Source organism: Gallus gallus, chromosome 3 (genome assembly GCF_016699485.2).
Source record: "Gallus gallus isolate bGalGal1 chromosome 3, bGalGal1.mat.broiler.GRCg7b, whole genome shotgun sequence".
Classification (NCBI taxonomy): domain Eukaryota; kingdom Metazoa; phylum Chordata; class Aves; order Galliformes; family Phasianidae; genus Gallus; species Gallus gallus.
In genome coordinates this window covers 38350884-38370128 of record NC_052534.1, presented here as the reverse complement: position 1 = coordinate 38370128, position 19245 = coordinate 38350884, and the positions used below count along the sequence as shown (strand labels likewise).

The following is a 19245-nucleotide window of genomic DNA, read 5'->3' as shown; positions in this document are numbered from 1 at the left end:
CAGTTTAGTTCTCCATATTTTGGTCAGTTGATTCACTGATTGCTGCTGCTTGTGTTGACTTGCTTCTTTTTTTGCTCTGTGTGTTTCTGAATTCTTCATATTTCTAAGAAATAGCTGTTGAAACTGTAGGTAGAGAGAGGATTTATTTACATGCACATGCATTATCACATCTGATTGGTTTGAGTTTGAAATCTCGAGGCGTCTTGTGAAGATATGTAGGTAGTGCATCTTCCTCTGCCAAATGAGGGAGCTGATGCTAGTCATTTCCCTGAGTTCCAAGTATCAAATAAGCTGCAAGATTGGAAGTGTAAATTCCTATTCCCCATTGTATTCAGTAGATAACACTTTCTTCTGTGTGAGGTTGCATTTTAATGGAAATATGCTGCTTACGGATTTGTTTTCAACTTCCCAGCATGAAATTGCTTAATTTTTATTGCTGCATGATAATTCTTTACTGCTCACAATACCAGTTTCATTCACTGTTTTCATTCTCTGTTCTTCCTGATGGTGCAATAAAGCAATTTTTGTTCCAGAGTAGAGGTGGGAAGCATACTAATATGCAGCTGGTTGTTTCTTTTTATTCCCAGATGATAGGAAGAACAACTGTGGCTCATTTCGGTGCAAGAAATGATAACTTAGCAAGGCTAGGTAGGTATTCTTCACTAATTAGATGTGATGAAAGTACTGCAATAAGTTCCACTGCAACACATTCAAAGCTTTTGACACCTCCCAAGATACATTCGGGATGGTACCAGGTGCTCATTATCAATTTTTAGAAGCCTCTTCCCAGTAAGCAGCACTGGACTCGTTCTTTTCAAGCTGACTACTGTACTGCACAGGTGCTGGGCTCAGCAGTGGCAGCTGGCACATCCCTGTAGTATACCGTGCATAAACAAGGTCTTTCAAGTGTTGGAAGACTGAAGTAGTTGATAGAATTTTAAATCCCGTTTCGGAAAAATTAGAGGAGGCGGGGAAAGAGAAAATTGCAGCATGAAATGAAACCATGGTTCCAGACCTTTTCCGAGACAGAAGCATTTCCATCTTCTGCTAGTCTCTTCAGAATGTGTGTATCTTCACAGGTTCACTGCCATTTAAATGCTGGGTGTGTTCCTAAGCTACTAAAATGAATTTTCATGTAGGTGTCATTGTCGCGGACTGCCATATCTACAGATGAAATCTGGAAGTATTACTGCTGTTCAAGATGTGTCACTTATGCTGTAGTCAAGGCGAAAGTATCATGATGATTTTGCCAAATTAGCATACAAAATGAGAAGATCACTGCCGTGTCCAAAGTAGTGACTAAATCTGTTCAGTAACGTCACATTCTCTGTTCTGCCAAAGCATTTTCCATGTTAAGATTTATTTATTTTCCCTCCACACTGAACGTTTTGGGCTGTGACTCCCAGGAAGAACTGCAGAAAGGTTTGTACCTTTTTCAATACCTTGGAATTGATGTTGAAGTTCTTAAGAAGATTTTTAACAAACCTGTTTCTCTGATTGCTTGTTTTAATCTTGGTAATCAGTTGCTTTTAAAATCCGTGATTGTAGCAGTGTTGCTAAACCTAACAGAGCACAAACCCTTAACAAAAGATAAGTGCAAAACCTTGCCTTATTTTCTAATGTTCGCAGGACTACAAGTAGATGTGCCTTAGTAAAATCCATTCACATTTCTCTTCTATCAAATTTTAGTTTCCGAGGCAGAGTCTTTTCTATCAGGAAACATTCATAATAAAGCAGTGTGGTGTGCGGGAGGGGGCACTTTGGTACGGATTTTTTGACCATCTGTTGCCTAGCAGGCAGGTAAGCTAATGAAACAATAATTGGAATTTTCATTGCTGAATTCTCTGAGGTGCCCTCAGGAAGTCTAATCTTGCTTTTGACCTGTTGGGTTTATCTTTTATTCAGCAGACTTTTGTCATTTTCATATTTCTCTTCCCCCCACATTGAAAAATGAAGCTGAGGTTTCAGGGAAACTCTTGATACAAGATGCATGTTGCATTACTTACGCTAAATGACTGCTAGCAGCACTTCTAAAACTGTGATGCTCTTGTTTTGGATAAGTATTTCTAGCAATGTGCTGTTACTGAGAGGTAGAGGGAAGGCCAACACCAAAAGCATTCTGGTTTGATTGCATTTTAACCCTTACAGAGTCTTAAATCCAGAAGAACACTAAGAGGAACCAAATCCCAGTGTACAAACTCCAGGTTTTAAAACAACCTTTGTAAGTTTTGCTGCTGTTGTTTTTAACTAGCAAATGCAGCAATGCCTGCATATCTTCTGACTGTCATCTGTGGTAGAATTGAAGTCTGAATGCTTTGACGCATCAATTTAGCAGACTTGTCTGCTGAATATGCTCACATATCTAGTCTTTGCTCCTGTCTTGAGCGCTGTGTAAAGCTGTGTACACGGAGACCAGGAAGTCCTTAAAGGCACATCTCTTCACAAAACGTGGTTGAAGCTATCAGGACTCTGTCCAGCCCCCACAAACCTCACTCTGGGCTCAAAGTTTAGCATGCTATTACAGAATTTTCACAATTAATGGTTTCGTAGGAACTGGGTAGCTTACGGTAAGGTTTTAAAAAATCTGGTTTTGTGTTCACACATGGCAAATGGGAAAGCTCTAGCAGCTGAGTGCCTGGAGTACTCAAGCTTTTCCTACGGAGTATGTGTCCTTTCTAATGCCACGTTTAATAGCCCTGAAAGTGAAGCATGTGCCTCACCTGGAGTTGTGCCACCTTTGTTTCACATGGTAGGCCCTTTTGTAGGGGCAAGCAATCTACTTTTGTTTAGACTGTTTGAGAAAGTCCTCTTGGGCTGCTGATGAGTGCTTTACTCAGATGTAATGTATCCAGGCAGGATTAGGGAGATCCAGTGTCAGGCTGTGACGTGGAAGAATGCCCTTATTTTTCACTTAAAGTTATTACCTTTTGAGTTGTGTTTCTCTCTAACCCTGTAATTGAGAAGAGACGTTACTTCACCAACCACGCACCAATAATCATCTGGGATGTGGAAGGGACTTACTAATTTCTGTACTTGCTTTTTTGGCTGTGTTTGGCTGTTTAGTGGAACTGCCATTTGCATGGCTCTAGCAGAACTCATTTTCCTGTGTAGCATTGTGCTGAGCACTTCCTTGTAGCCACTGGTGTGTGACTAGTTCATCATTATAACTGTACAGCAGTGATGGTAACATTTTCCACTACATTAAATCAAAACTATAGGTGATAACTGACTAAAACAGTAGTCACAGTAAATGATCAAAATGTTACTACCCATTCAGAATGCCCATCCAGCTGTAATCCTTCCATTGGTTCGCATGGTGAGACATGGAGTGAATCATGTGGTGGGAAAAAGTGTAGAATTAGTCTAGAATTAAGGAAGTATTAGTATTTGTTTGGATTGGCCTAGTTATGTCTACCTTCCTTCCAAATTATGGAGTGTCCTTGTATGTTCTTGAGTGACCTGTGGTTCAGGTAGCCCCATGGAGCATTAGTGCTGTCATCGCTCATCTTCCATCTCTATGAGTCATCATGGCAATTGAGAAACTATTTATAAGTGAAGGTATTTCCTACAAAAACTGTAGCCCATCAGAGAAAAGGAAGCATTTCTCATACAAGGTACTTCATTTTTAAACTGCTCTGGCAGGAGCCTGCTGAATGGGAGTGCAGGAGGTGATGCTGCAGTAGTACTGTTAAATTCATTTTCAGACTTTGAAGGCTACTGGATTACTTGGCCCAGTGTGGGTATACCAGCAGTGGTGCTTTGGTTCAGATCAGGAGTGTGCTGCTGAACCAAGTCTCCAGATCGTTCCCACTGCTGGTATGTGCCATGGACTGGCCTTGGAGCATGCAAACTGGATTCCTCTTCAGTGGATCAAAGCTGAAGGAAGCAACGTTGGAGAGCTGTGAAGTGCACTTCAACTACTAAAATGGGTATCCAGTCTCCGCAAAAAAAGTAAGGCAGATCTGAAGCTAAACTCCCACATGCCCAAATGTAATGACCTTAGGCCCATGCAATCAATTGTTCTGCTGTGCAGATCCACATCTACTGTGCTAATGCAAACAAAGTGGCTATGCAACTCTTACCTTTGTTCCACATTTCTTTCCATATTGCTATACTTGACATTCCTATAGTTAATGCAATTCGTTCTGGACAGGAGTTGGCATATACTTGATGCTTTAAATAGTATGATCAGATGTTGTTTTGTTTTGGATTTTTTTTTTGTAAAATTTAGATGAAAAATTTAAAGTAAGATCTCAGCTCGTGTTGCACAACCAAGCTGTTTTCTTATTTTAAAGGACTAGTTTTGTCAACAAGTGAAACAAAAGATTTCCTTTCTCATGACATCTTGTTATTTCTCCTACTGCCTCTGTGGGTATCAAAGTTGTCAAAATTTAAATAGAAAATTACCATTCCGAATATATAATTTCCAAGGGGCCCCCTGCACTGGCTGCAGCTTTTCTCTTGGTGACTGAAGTGGTAACAGGGTAGTTGTACTGCTTAATATTATGTCACTTGTATTTAATTGAAAGAAACGTTTTTAACGTACAGGCTTGTATTAGTATTTATGGAAGGAGATAATAGCTAACAGCTAACTCATGGGTGGAGCACTGCAAAGCTATTTTTCATCTATCTTCAGTAATGTTTTTTTTTTTCCCTAGTTTGTATAAACATGTTTAAATTTTCATCTCTACTTGAGAGAAAAGATTAATAATAATCCATACGAAAGCATGTCAGAGTTTGGAGACAGAAATAAAAGGATTTTTGTGTTTTTATTGTTATTTGTTCTGAATGTTTACGGTGGCACGGTTCCTCTTGATGCATAATTGATATAGGAAAGAAAATAAAAGGACTTGGAAAGACATGCACATGCCACAATCTTGGTTTCCCACCTGGAGTATTTCATGGTATGTAGAAAGATGTAGGGCAGCCTTAATATCATAAAGGCTAATGGTGTCTTGGGCTGCGTGAGGAGTGTTGCCAGCAGGTGGAGGGAGGTGATCCTTCCCCAATGCTGAGCACTGGTGAGACCACAGTTGGAGTTTTGTGTTCTGTTCAGGGCTCCCCAGCATATGAGAGACATGGGACCACAAAAATGATGACGGGACGTCAGCATCCCCCTCCCACCAAGAAAGTCTGGGGCTGTTTAGCCTGGAGAAGAGGACGCTTAGGGAGATGTTATCAGTGGCTATAAATACATGAAGAGAGAGTGCTAAGTGGACAGAGTGGCCAGACTCTGTTGGAGCAGATGGACCCAGAGGTCCCCTCCAACCACAACCTTTGATTCTGATTCTGTGAGAATATATGAAAAGAAAATGTGAGGCTGATTTTGAGACCGGGAGCTTAGAAGTTTTTCTCCAAAAGGGAATTGTAACGTGCACATGCTGTTTTTCACTTCCATACTGCCCCATTTAATGATGATCTCCATTATTATGTTTCTTTTATTTTTCAAAATTGCTCTTTAAGTATTTTTCTCATTGATGATTGCTATTTTAAAAATGGAGGAAAAAAAAAAGGGGGGAGGTAGGTTAAATAGTGATGATGCTGGTAGCGTACAGACTGCCTCACGATGCTCAGTATAATCATTCCTTTTCCTTTTCCACTGCGTTTCTAGTGAGGTAATAGGTTTTATTTTAAATAGTTATTCGTATCTTGAGTTATAAGTGCTTATAACATGCATTTAAAAATATAACTATTCACAAATTATTTTTAAAAAGCTGACTAAATTTTAATGTAAGCTTTTGCTGCTAAGTATTTATTTATTTCATTTAGGTAATTTCCCAACAGAAGCATTATCCTGTGCAAAGATCAAGCTCAGTAAGACCTCATGCAGACTAAACTATTCACATAGGATTGCTGTGCTTTCTGAAACGGAGTGTGTTATGTGTCAGTAGGTCACAGACTGTATTTAGACTGACCCATGGCATGTTGGTCAGGACAGGAATTAAACAGGAGTGTTTTTTTGCCAGCAGTGATACAAATCCTTTGGCGGTTCAAAGAATACCAAATGTAAGATCATAAAGCAAACGTTTTACACATCAGTGTATTTGCCTAGGTACAGGGAATATTACTTGCTCTCCTTCAGACATTTTCCACAGTTTTATTCATTAGCATCCCCTCTTCCCACAATCTGCGGGCAGAGTTTCTAGATCTATTTCTTTCTTCGAACAGGTGAAATATTCCTTCCCGTGTAAGAACAGATTTGGTAACCTTTATATGCTTTGCAAGATATACGTGCTTTGATGTGCAGCTGTTCTGGTAGAAATCAGTTTTGAAGCCACCTTTAAACATAAGTGCCATTATATCCATGTCATTGGGTTGATACCTTTGACTCGGATGATCCTGACAGCCATGCAGATGACTTACACAATCTTATTACAAAACTGTGTTCAATGCCATTTCCACCTTTCTTGGTGCAGCAGGTAATGTTGATGAGCTCGTTATATGAACCAGTTCTTTCTGAGCTAACTCCAGACTTAGCTGGCAGGATGGTGGTTCTGAGGAATTAATGGTCTTTGGCACTGATGACCAACTGCAGTAGAAGATGGTTTCAGAAGGAACTGAAGCTGTGTAGTTGGTCAGTAGATAGATACAAGTCAGTATGTTGCAGTCTCTTTGCTTTGGAAGAAGCCCCTGTAATTTCACACTGAAATTGTATCTAGCAATTGGCAAAACAGAATTCTCTATTCTGAGAAGCAATGAGGTGAAAAATCGTTATGGGAAAGATGTAATTCATATGATTAATTTAATCGTTTAAATATTTTTTTTACCGCTTTTACTCTAGTGACATTGGAGGGATGTATCATTGGAGGGAGCTGGAGCAGCACTAAATCAAATCACTTCAGCTGGAGTTTTAAATCACCCTTAATGCTGCTGTGTGAGTGTAGGCTTAATGATTTCCTTTATGGCAAAACTGGCTTAAGCGGTTTCTGCCACTCCCTTCGTCGCTTTCCTAATTAGGCTACTGCAGCTGTTTGAGGACTGCACCATAAGCTTTAATTAGTGAAATGAACTAAGTTTCAGACAAATTACCTCCTCACTTTCCCTCATTTTTTTGACCCAGATCACTTAATCAGTTCAGTTTACAGCATGTTTTCCTCCTCCCGGTGCACACATAACCAGTCCCATTAATGGCTCAACTGAGGAGGCAGCAAAAATGTGATGCAAATGGATTTCCTTTGTTTAAAAATGCCCACCATAAAAGGGATTTTTTTTTCTCCTTCTTTCAGTCCAGCTGGAAATCAGAATTCTCAGACTTGTTTAATGAAACTCTATTGGTGACCTCTTGAATTTTTGCTCCTGCTTTTTTTGCAAACAACTTTTAAATGTCTTATTTTAGTTGTTTTGATGTGTCTCAAACTTCTGAGTGAAAGTTCTGAAAAGTCCTTTCTAGTAGTAGCACAGCAGTTCTGATTTGCACTTTTTTTAGCTATGGACCAGTTTTCACCTATTTTTTTCCAGTCCTTCAATTTACATCTGATGGTGTGCTAAGAAGTTGTTAACTACCTGCCTATGTAGTCCTCCCCAAAGTTGTTCACTTGTTTTTCCCAATGCATAGCTGGTAGAAGTAGAAAAGGCAAAATACCTTTCCCAGAAGATAATTGGAGTCTGAGTAGATGGTTTGTCATGTATAGATATACTGCATAATATAGTGGGTTTTTTTTGGAATTTCTTTCATTCTGTGTAGTAGGTGACTGTTGTCTGCTAATTTGTGGCCCAGTCAACTGCTTGACTTCACATAAACTTCCTAACCAGCAACTTTCATCATGTTGTTGTTGATATGAATTTCGTTAGGCAGGTTTCTGATCGCTTTGGTTACTGTTTTATTTCTCCTTGCAATAGAAAAAGTAATCGAAACTTCTTTGTGATCTCTCTACCACATAGCTCTACCATCAACTGGCATTTCCCTTTTAGCTAAGAGGATTATAGGCCATTTACAAAGGATGTATTTCAGTATTTAAACTCATAGAAAATTTGAAAGATTTATAAAAAGAACTGTGTAAAATCTATGTAAATGTTATCATTGGCCTTCATCGTATTTCAGTGAGTCATATTATGCTTGGGTTGAGTGAAGGACTTCTGCATAGCTTTAAAACGTAGCACATAATTCCCTCCATCTGTTGGGGTGTTTTGAGATTATGAGCAGACTTGAAAGGGCTGACTCCTCCTCAGGGGTGCTGACTCAAACCAGCAAAAGGATGTGCATATGTGTAGTGTGCCACCATATTTGATTTGGCTGCTCCGCCAGCTGGATGAATGTATCTGGGGAGGACACTGAGAGTACCTCCCTTCCCACCCTGAGTAGCTCAGTGTAGCAACAGATCACCTTGAGTTAGGGGAATCTGAAGGAGCAGTGGTTTGGCAAAACATGGGAATGGAAGAGGAAGAGCACCTGGCAGAAACAGCGCAAAACCTCTGGGGACTCTGTGTGGAGGAACTCCACTGAACTATTGTTGTATTGTAAGCATTGTTGTAAGCTTTTTAGAGACTGAAAAACAAAGTATGGTGATATACCAAAACGGAGAAGATATCTCTTCCCTGGAATGCATTGATCAATTCTGAGTATTTCTCTGCAAAATGATGTACAGGAACAATTAGATACAGGGAAGGTTGAAGATGAAAATAAATAAAAGGTACAAACCAATGAAAAGTACAGAAATGTCATGACCAAGTCCTTTTAGAAAGATTCAATAACAAAAGTCTGATTTGGAAGATAGCATATGGAAAAGTAAATATTTTATTGAGCACATAGTTGACCTGTATGACTCTCTGCAACAAAGACAATATAAAAAGGTTAAAGCATATTAAATTATTTTTTAAAATAAGCAATTTTGTAGAATAGAGGGACATTCAAAACTACATCCCAACAGGTAGAGATATTTTGTATATTTAACAACTGAAGTTCTCCAAGTCATAAGACTGATAAAATCTTTTAAGGAAAAAAATTCCCATACATAGACATAACTGAAAACCAGACATTCACATCTTGAGAGGTTTTGCTTTTTGTATGAACAATCAAATGAAAGTCCATGTTAGGATGCTGAACTAGATGGAGTGTTGATCTTATTTAATATGGTAAATACTGCTGGTCTTGTATGCATTTCTGTCAGAGTTTTCTTGAAGGAGTGGTACCTCTAACTTATGAATAGTCAATAGAAAGAGTTAGGTATAAATAGTATTCTTTAAACTCAGTGTCACTTTGCTTCTGTGTTTTGGCAGCTTTTCTGAAAGTTTAGTTTTTCAAAGATCAATGATTTTAAAGAAGTGATTGTGGTCTGATGTTCAGATTATACATAAGAAAATATAGCCCATTGTAAATCTTAGACTCTGTCTTGATAATTGGTGTACCAGTTCTCAGAGATGCTATGTGGGCAGGTTAATTCCAGTCCCCCATATCATCTAACTCCTCTCTGATAGATTAAATATCTTTAGTTTAATAAAGAGAATATAAGTAATACCGTCTTTGTGAGGTTCCTGTTCTCATAACAAAAGTAATGTTTTAGGATTGCAATTGTTAAGGCTTCTGAACATTGTAGTTTTTGCTGAAAAGGCAAATGAGCATATGTTTTATTACCTGTGTAGAACCAGTGCGTGCTATGAATTTTATAGAAGGATCATAGAAAGCCGTTTCCCTGAAGAAGTAACAGTGCAACAAGCAACAAAAAGATGCAGAAATGGCTAAAAGCAGACATAGAGCATCTACTGCCTTGGATCTGTAATATTATTGTGGTTTAATATATGACATTGCTGTGTTGTTTATTTAATGACTACTGCATATGTTTGACTGAAGTGTATAGGCATTGCTAGGAATAAGTCACATAAGCTGTTTCATACTAGGAGAAAATGTGGGTCATTTTTCTTCCTACTTTCCATAGTATTGTAAATTGTGACTGTTTTAGCTCAAGCTTTTCAATACAATTATTCCCAACCAATGACTTTGGATCCTGAGTAGCAAGCAAATGATGATCACTCTTCTGTTTCTGTTGGAAGCTGTCATGCTATTGTTGGCCGAGTGGAGCACCTTGGTCTTCAACTGTGAACATTCAATATTATACTTCCTGTAACTGTTAGCTGCTGAGGAGCACACACACAGTCCTCTTTAATGCTTATGTGATGTGGCAACCTCACTAGAATGGCAGAGCACATCTCAGAATGCAGCATCTGCTTCAGGCATCTCAACTAATTCTATTAACTGAGAAAATTATGGTAAGGGTTAGCCTGACAGGCTAGTCTGAGCACCCAACTCAACCAAATCTTGTTGCAAGCTCTCCTGTAGCAAAGGCTTTCATTTAACGCTTTCTTGTGAGTATATGCTATACAGAACATGGAGGGAAATTTTGTCCTTTGGGAGTCATGAGAGAAGTATAGGAGAGATGACAGTACCAAAACCACTCTTCCCTGAAAAATGAGCTGATTACTACCTAGGTCAGCACCATGGCTGGAGTTAAATTACTATCAACTTAGTGCCTAATGAACTGACAAACACAACAGGGATGATTTCTTTTTCTTTTTTTTTTTTTTTTTTTGCATGATATGGATATTTGGGTTCAAATTAGCGAAGGCTTGGCTGAATTGTACAGTTCAAGCGTACATTTAATTATAGGAACCTGAAGTTGTAAGGAGTATTGTAGGTCTGCAAGCTTAAGTTCTATTTGTCTTGTTATAGCTTCATAGTATCTCACCATTCATAAAGTTGCCAAGCTTCATCTTAACTTTATTATGATAAATAGCAGGACTCCATCTTAAACATAGCTGAGCACTGAACCACTCTTATCTATCTTTTTCTCATAAACAGTTTCTATTCCCACGTTTGTTTGTTTTTTTCAGTAACCCTTCTCCGTTCTCCTACTGGTGTTAATTCATTCTTAAGCATGGATGTACAGAATGAGGTAGTTAGTTCAGATGAAGTCTGATCTAGATCTTATTCAAGTTATACTAGTTTTGTTTTACTGAAGACACCCAGATGTGATACAGCAACGCGATTATCTTTTTCACATTTGTGTCACATGAATCAATATTACATACCCTATAATGAACTCAAACACACATCTTTTGAAAGAATACTTTCAAACTTTGTGCCTGTCACAAAATACTGTCAGGAAAACAAAGTTACCAGAGTGGACTTTTTGTGGATATAAGAGAAAGATTAAACAAACAAACAAGAAAACACTAGAGACAAATAGTTAGTTCTTGAGGTAGAGAACTATCACAAGGGGTGTTCCTCAAAAGCCTTTTCTGGGAGGAGTGCTGTTCATTTATATTAACGTGTTCCTAAATGAGTTAGAAAAGAAACTAAAGACACAAAATCAAGGTTGTGAGGATGGATGAACCACTGGGCAACTGGATCATAAAATAGCACTGGAAAATGAGTAGGATAAAATGTTAAATGAAATACGTAACAAATGCCATTGTAGTTTCCCATATGAAGTTATGGGATTTGCTATGATGAATCCTGGGATACCTCTGAGGGGCAAGGCCTGAGGTTCTGATGGAGAGGTCCAAGAAAATGTCAGCTCAGCGCTTACTCATAGTCAAAAACACCAGTTGGATATCCAACATTATTAGAGATGGAGTTTCCATTTCCATACCCATGATTTGTACTTAAAACCAGGCTGAGTGCACTTTGGACGGCATAGTTGCTAGCACTGTGTACAAGTGTAATTGCACCACATGTTTGTGGAATTGAGATAGGCCATCATTGCCTTGTGAAACAAACAAACAAAAAACTGGATACATTCCAGGCTGGTTGTGGTTCTGGGCAGCCTGGTCTAGTGTTTGGTGACCCTGCACATAGCAGGGCAGTTGAAACTAGATGATCTTTGAGGTCCTTTTCAACCCAGGCCATTCTATGATTTCTGCACTTGAAACAGATGACTAGTGGTATTTCTAGCACTCAAATGACAAGGCAGGAATCCAGCCTCAGTGGTTGGGTCCCCTGAGTTTTCCTGTGAAAGTCTTTGTTCTGCTTATAATGCTGGATGGTTTATTATCTAAAATAATAAGTTCTTGGCAGTATGGAAGCATACAGTCTGGAGTGTTGATTTAAATGCTTCAAGTCCAATTTAAATGTTTTTCACAGAAAGTCTTAGAGTGTTTTACAACTAAGTAGATCTAGGAAGACTTTTCTGAAGTATGGATGATCCCTCTTGTCAAGGTGAGTAGAAGTTGTTGCATCACTTGGTAAAACTAAGCAAAATGGTCAGTAGGAAAACCTCAATATTTAGAGTTTTCCTGCTATAGATTTCCTGCTCTTGTGTACATGTTACATTTTGAAGAAAAACAAGACCATTAATACAATTACTTTCACCATTTTGAAACACAAAAATATTTTTGGATTTTTATTTTCTTGTTGCCAGTACTTAGACTCCGTTTACCTGCTTCAGCCAGGTCAGCAGATCCCATCACTATTCTTTATTTCATGCAGTATAGCTAATATCAAATGGATACATGAAGTCGCAGCTTTGACTCATCCTGTGTTTTCCCTCTGCTTTATTCTAGGTTATGGACACACAGTGCCTTTATCTGATGGAGGGAAGGCCTTCTGCATCATCTACTCTGTCATTGGGATCCCGTTTACGCTGCTTTTCCTGACAGCAGTGGTACAGCGCATCATTGTTTATGTCACCAGGCGGCCTGTACTCTATTTCCACATTCGCTGGGGCTTCTCCAAGCAGATTGTTGCCATCATCCACGCTGTAGTCCTTGGGTTCATCACTGTCTCATGCTTTTTCTTTATCCCAGCAGCAATTTTTTCTGTTCTGGAAGATGACTGGAATTTTTTGGAGTCTTTTTACTTTTGTTTCATTTCCCTGAGCACCATTGGCCTAGGAGACTATGTGCCAGGAGAAGGCTACAATCAAAAATTCCGAGAGCTGTATAAAATTGGAATTACATGTAAGTGTTCAAGCTAAACAGTTACCTAAGAGACGCTTCATTAAAAATTAAAAAAAAAAAAAAAAAAAATTAGACATTATGTCTCTTTTCCGGGGTTGGTGATTGTTTTGTGAGCTGTCAGCTTGCAAACTGAGCGTTGTAGGTAACTATGCAATGTTGCAACGGAAGGCAACTGTAGGCACCTGTGTTTTAAATAGTCAGTTTCTTAGTTAAAAAGGAGAAGCTGAAAACAAAATTCCATTGTGCTAGAACATATCTACTTACTCTCCTATTAATAATTGCAAAAAATGTTCACATTACTGTTACAAAAATGAATAGGAGCATGTAGGGCTAAGATTTCACAGAGCATCACAGAGTCAGAAAATGATCCTTGTAACCCAAGGTCATCATGTAAGGTGAGATGATAGGCAGACAGAGATGAAGGAGGAATGGGAAATGGGCAGAAGAGCAAAATTTCTTACTCCAATTGTAACGTAAAGTAGCTGAAGCTGGCATTGGGACATACCAGCTGTCAAAGAGAGACAAATAGACTAAAATGATGATACAGCAAGACTATGAATGTTGAATTATAACTGCTTAATTAGGTCTGACACAGAGGAGAGGCACAGTGATCAGTGGTTAGGTGAAAAAGTAGAGCCAAGAAAATGATCTGTGTGTTGACATTCTGAATGAATATATTTTCTGGTATGGCTTCAGTCTGCACAGTCCTGGTACAGCAGAGGCACTCATTGAAAGATTTGAGCAGGCAAAACAAGGAGTCATTCCTGTCAGGTCCATGTCTTAGGCTGCCATGTCTTGTTCTGGACTCCCGTACATGATCCAATAATCATAATGTAGTCAAAGTGTCCATTAGTTTGGTTTTGTGTTTTGCATTTCTTGAAGCAAGACCTTGAACTAGCCAAAACTTAACATGAACCTATTGAGATTCAACAAGCCAAGTGCGAGATGTTGCGCTTGGGTCAGGGCAATCCCATGTATGTGTACAGACTGGGAGAAGAACTAATTGAGAGCAGTGCTGCGGAGAAGGACCTGGGGGTTCTGGTGGATGAAAAGCCAGACATGAGCCATCAGTGTGCGCTTGCAGCCTGAAAGGCCAGCAGTATCCTGGGCGGCATCAAAACAGGGGGAAGCAGCAGGGAGAGGGAGGTGATTGTCACTCTGCCCTTGTGAGGTCCCATCTGGAGTACAACATTTGGGGCATTTCAGATTTTTTCCTTTGCCAACCCTGTTTATCTCACCAGTGGTAGCTTTTAATTATTATGTTGATCTGCAGAGTTAATCTGGTGATGTTCAATGATCAAGTGAATAGTGGAAGTCATGCATAATAAATATATTGTAAAAATTCTGAAACCTTAAAACCATAAGAGGACAATTTGGATGAAATTCTCTTTTTTTCTTTTTTTTTAACTGAAAAGTCAAGTTTTCTTTTTCTGTACAGAGACAACTTTTCAATTTCAAGCTTTAGAATGCTTAGGAAATAAATAGAAGGAAATTCTAAATGGGAAAAGTTAGCTTATAGGCAAAGTGATGTACTTCTAATCTGTTGAAACAAAGTAATCCAAGGTCATAACTTTTGAATTAGCCTTTCTTCTCTCATGCAAACAAGTCATGGAACCAAACAGGATGTATAAAATGTTTTCTTTTTCTGAACCTAAATTTTCTTCCAAGGAAAGTTCTGGAGTTCCAGAACTGAAAACCCTTAATGATTACTACAGGCTTTCCAGGGAAAATACAGGTGTCCTAAATGAAGCGTTGGATTACCTGGACAGTGTTTCAGAGATTATTAAAAGTTCTCATTGCAGATTTATAGATGTCTTTTAATTGGCATAGCTTTGTTATTTTCTCCCTGTGTTAATGCATGCCTCTTATTTGAATTCATGAGATAAAAACAATTCATAAATTTTAGCTATAGTGTCGATTTAGATCAGCACCTGATATTGCAGTATTGATTTAACAGTGCTCATGGAAGAGAGAAAGAAATGTTATTTTTAGTGAATAATCTGCAACTGCTTGTAAAATGTTTATGCCTTCTGGTAACAGAGCATTGTCCATGTGTAGATTGTAGTAATTAATCTGTGTTATCTTTCAGTGCATTTAATATTCAGCCTTTGGATAAGCATGTTTTATTAATAATTATACACTTCTGCTTGATTTACTCATTGAAATGATAAAATATTCAAGTTGTCATGATCCTTGTTACGTTGTTATGATGAATTGCAAGGATCTAACGAAGCATTCACACGAATCCCATCTAACGAAGGGATTAAGAAATGCTTGTTTTAATGGCTTTCCTCCAATTCTAGTTACATATTTGGAGTGGAAGACAAAAGAGCTTAGTGAGCTCTTAGTTAGCTCTTAGTGAGCCATATAGAACCCTGATTCTAAAGGTCTCAGTCAATAAGAGTTAACAAATTCCTTTAAAATCAAAACCAGAGTTATCAGCAATATCATTAAAGTAACATTATCAAGTTTGGATAGCTTCTGTGTGCTAGTAAAATGCTGCAAATGGTCTTCAAGGTTTCATCAGACACAGCAATTCTATCAGGTTTTAAAAATACCAGCAGCAATTCTACAGTAAATTTAAACTTTGTTTTTATAGGTTTTGCACAGATTTCTAGGTACTTCATTTTTTGCTTTTGACTTTTCCAGTTATTTTGTAGTGTCAGGTATATTCTTACAGTATTAAAGGAAAATAACTGAAAAGTTTTTATGATACGTCAGTGATTTGTCCTGCTAAACTGATACAAACAACGAGGAACTGTAATTATCTCCCATATTTTGTACTTCTGTGTGTAACACCGAGGGATGCTAAGGGGAAAAAATATTTTGAGAGCGTGTAATCACTAAGCTTGTTAAGTAAGTGTTAAACTTGAAGATTCCAATTCATTAAATGCCTTTACATGCTTTTGTCTGGTACAGTTGCAACAGATTCAAAACCATTACTGTTACTTTTTAAAAATTATTATGTGGAGTCTTGTTGACTGTAGAATGCAGAAGGGCTGGGGCTGGATTTGACAGCCCAAAGTGGGTCATAGAGAAGATTAACATAATATTCAGAGATGGCAGGGGCAGAATATATAGCAGGAAGATACGGGGTTAAAAGTGTTCCAGCCCCACTCAGTTTGATAACAAAAACCTCTTTTATTTTATTTGTACCCAGGTTACCTCTTGCTGGGCCTCATTGCAATGCTGGTGGTTCTTGAGACATTCTGTGAACTCCATGAGCTCAAAAAATTCAGGAAGTTGTTTTATGTGAAGAAGGACAAGGAAGAGGACCACGTGCATATAATGGAGCATGACCAGCTCTCTTTCTCCTCCATCTCAGACCAAGCAGCCTCCATGAAGGACGATCAGAAGGCAAACGAGCCTTTTGTGACTTCCCAGTCCCCAACTTCCAATGACAGCTCTCTAAACAATTAATACAGGGGCATCCACAACATTGTTTCGGTGCATTTATGCTACTTACTATAAGAAATAGAATGTATCTTTTATTTTCTTGAAAATATTGAAGCTGGAAGACTGTGCTATTTTAACAAAGATTCATCACTTCTGACATAGAAAAGACTTCTGGGGAAAAGTGTGGGAGCCACCCTGGGAATAGGGAAAGAAATGTAGGATGTGACTGGGAACATTAGGCCATTTTGCTTGAGAGATAAAGAGGTGGGAATACGACTTTCAGAGGCGCCAGAGAGAAAGGCTCGAACAAGCATCTTCATTCTGTCTGTAGGAGATCAGGGCCTTCACTGAAATCCAGCTCATCTGGTTGCATGCCCTGTCTTACAGCTGGCTGAAACTTTGCGATACGTACTTTATCTCAGAAAGGTAGTCACAGATTTATTCCAAACACACCAAGTATCTTCATCTGGAAAACATTTCCAGAGCAGAATCTGTAAACCTGCTGGAAGGGAGTATCTAGCTCATCCTTCTATTACCCAGTAAGTCGCATGTGCAAACAATAACTCTAGGAATGAAAAAGCAGGGCTCCATCCCTTCCTCTGCCCAGGCCATTTACATTCAAATTTCCTACTTCCTTAAAATGTCCCCTAATCGCAGGAAAAATATTGTTCTGAAGAGAATGTGCCTTGAGTCTTCCATGCTGTTTTGCTTTGTAAAAAATGCTTATGTAAACTCTGAGAGGTAGCAAGAGCTGTTGAAAAGTGCTGGATGATAGGGATACAGGGAAGGGAAAGTCCTCTTCCCTTTGGAATAGGTAGGAATGTTTTTCTTGATTGATTGATCATTCTTGAATGATTTTTTTTGGCTGAATGGAACAAAATGAAAAGGGAAACTGAAATTCAGCATATGCCAAATTTGTCATAGTCAAACGCTTGAAGTATTCTAGATGAGGGTTGAAGTCTTATGAGCAGAGTAAGGGCTCAACTCTGTTTCATCTACAGTACAACCCAGCGTGTGCCGGGCTGTTGGGCATCTGGAGGAATAGAAGTAGTGTCATCTTTGAACACAGCCTCTTTTTCTTCATTTGGTTTTCTAGCTAGTACTCAGAGCACTTTGGAGGAGAATGGAATGTTTCCAAACAATTTTTCAGTTTTTCATATGGCAAGAAAGCAGGAAAAATGTCATATTTGGTTCAGATGGAACCGGATGGAACCAAATTTTTTTCCCCTTGGGAAAAGTCACTACAAAGTCAAGATCCCACTCAACTTCTGAAGCGGGAACCTCTTTGGCTGTAATAGGAGAGGCATTTTAGTCCAGCTACCTGTCACTGTGCTGAATGCAGGGACCTCAAAGTGAATTTCAGGGAGCAGGAGATGAGACTAAGAGGTGACAGTACTCTCTTCTGGCCTTAAGAATCTACGAAATGGGAATAATGATTTGCAACAAATAAAAGATCTGGAGCACAAATAGCCATATTAGGATAACCTCCCACATAGGAATAGTATAGAGGAGAGCCTTTTCCCTGCAATGCAAGCATGCCAGATTGCCTGTAATTTGGCTTGTAGTGTTTAGAGCTGAAGAATATTTTACTGTAAAAGAAAAAAAAAATGCAGCTTGTCTAGAATTAGCTCACATGGGAGAAATACTTGAAAGTAAATAACCCAAAATATTCTGTGTTTGAGCTTAATTATAGCTAGCATCAAACCGATTTTATATCTTTACTGGAAAACCTACTTTATGGCTAAATTAACTAAAAGTCTTCAATTTATATTTGTAGAAAACCAGAGCTAAAGGTTTTGGTTGTTTTGGGTTTTATAGATTAGGTGAGAGCATACTGTGTTTGCATGTTCCCAGGCTATTTTTATACTGCTTAAGTTAACACAGTTCTATTTATAACAGATGTTAACCAATATATATGTACATATATACATAAATATATTTATATACTGTACATATATCATAAATCACCAGAGTTTAAACAACTTAGGCACCACATTTTAGATTTTGTTTTCCTAGGTTTCTCTTTATACAATGAATAATAGGAAACTATGGCATAAAATAATACTGGCATAAAAATAAGCATACTGTACCACAAGAAATATTGATACTGTTTTGTTTGGGTTTTTTTAGTGAAATTTTATTGTTGTCAGTACCTTAAAATTTAAGGTTTCTTTTAATTTCAGTGTAACGTTAAGCTGTAAAAGATATGCAGATATACTAAATGATATACAAAATAATTTTGCAATGTGTACACAGTTGCAAAACATAGACACGTTAAATGAAAGCACAGAATTCAAAGCAGAAGCGATAAACTAAGCAGTAATACTGTGATGTAGGTGAGTCTCTGTTTTTTTGAACTTAAAACAAGTATGGCTTTTGGCTGCCTGCACTATGAAGTGAGGAGTATCTTCTTTAGTAGTGTGTGTGCGTGCACATACTGTGCAAAAAGCCTGTCTGCATTTGTCAAGATTGCGTGTCCTTTAGTTAGTCTTCCTCAGCACAAGGAGAGACTGTTAATGCCAGAGTGTGCTACCTAACCTTGAAGTTGATCGTAGCTTAGCACTGTATTGGTTATTCGTATAGAGAAAAAAAAGCATTCCGAAGTGTGTTTGTTTTTGTTTCAGATGCTGACTGATTATTGCAAATAAAAAATAGTGGCATAACATTTACTTTGTCTTTATAGACTAACAACTGCAGTATTTGAGGAAATGAATGAAAAACTGTCATTGCCTGTTATCATTAGTAATGATCAAAATAGTGAGCTTCATTTCCTAGTGGATTTACATCTTTGTGTGAAACCAACGCAGAAGATCGGAATGGTTAAAGCTGGAATCCAGTTTAGAAGATAACAGATTATTGTGCAAGAACCTTGGTATTAAATGTTTATCTTTACTAGGAGCAAACTGTGAGGCATGTGCATGTAAACTCACATGGAGAGCATTGGTTGCAAAATGTCAT

At 38.3% G+C, this 19245-nt stretch overlaps 1 protein-coding gene across 1 annotated transcript in view; it reads left to right on the top strand.

Moving 5' to 3' along the window:
* KCNK7 (potassium two pore domain channel subfamily K member 7) overlaps positions 1-18952 on the top strand; it is a 29920-nt gene extending 10968 nt beyond the window's left edge. Inside the window, exons 2-3 of the mRNA XM_419561.8 lie at positions 12496-12891; positions 16052-18952. Coding sequence (XP_419561.1) covers positions 12496-12891; positions 16052-16311 — 656 coding nt within the window. The 3' untranslated portion in view covers positions 16312-18952. The remainder of the gene's footprint in view (positions 1-12495; positions 12892-16051) is intronic.
* The last annotated feature ends 293 nt before the right edge of the window (positions 18953-19245 follow it).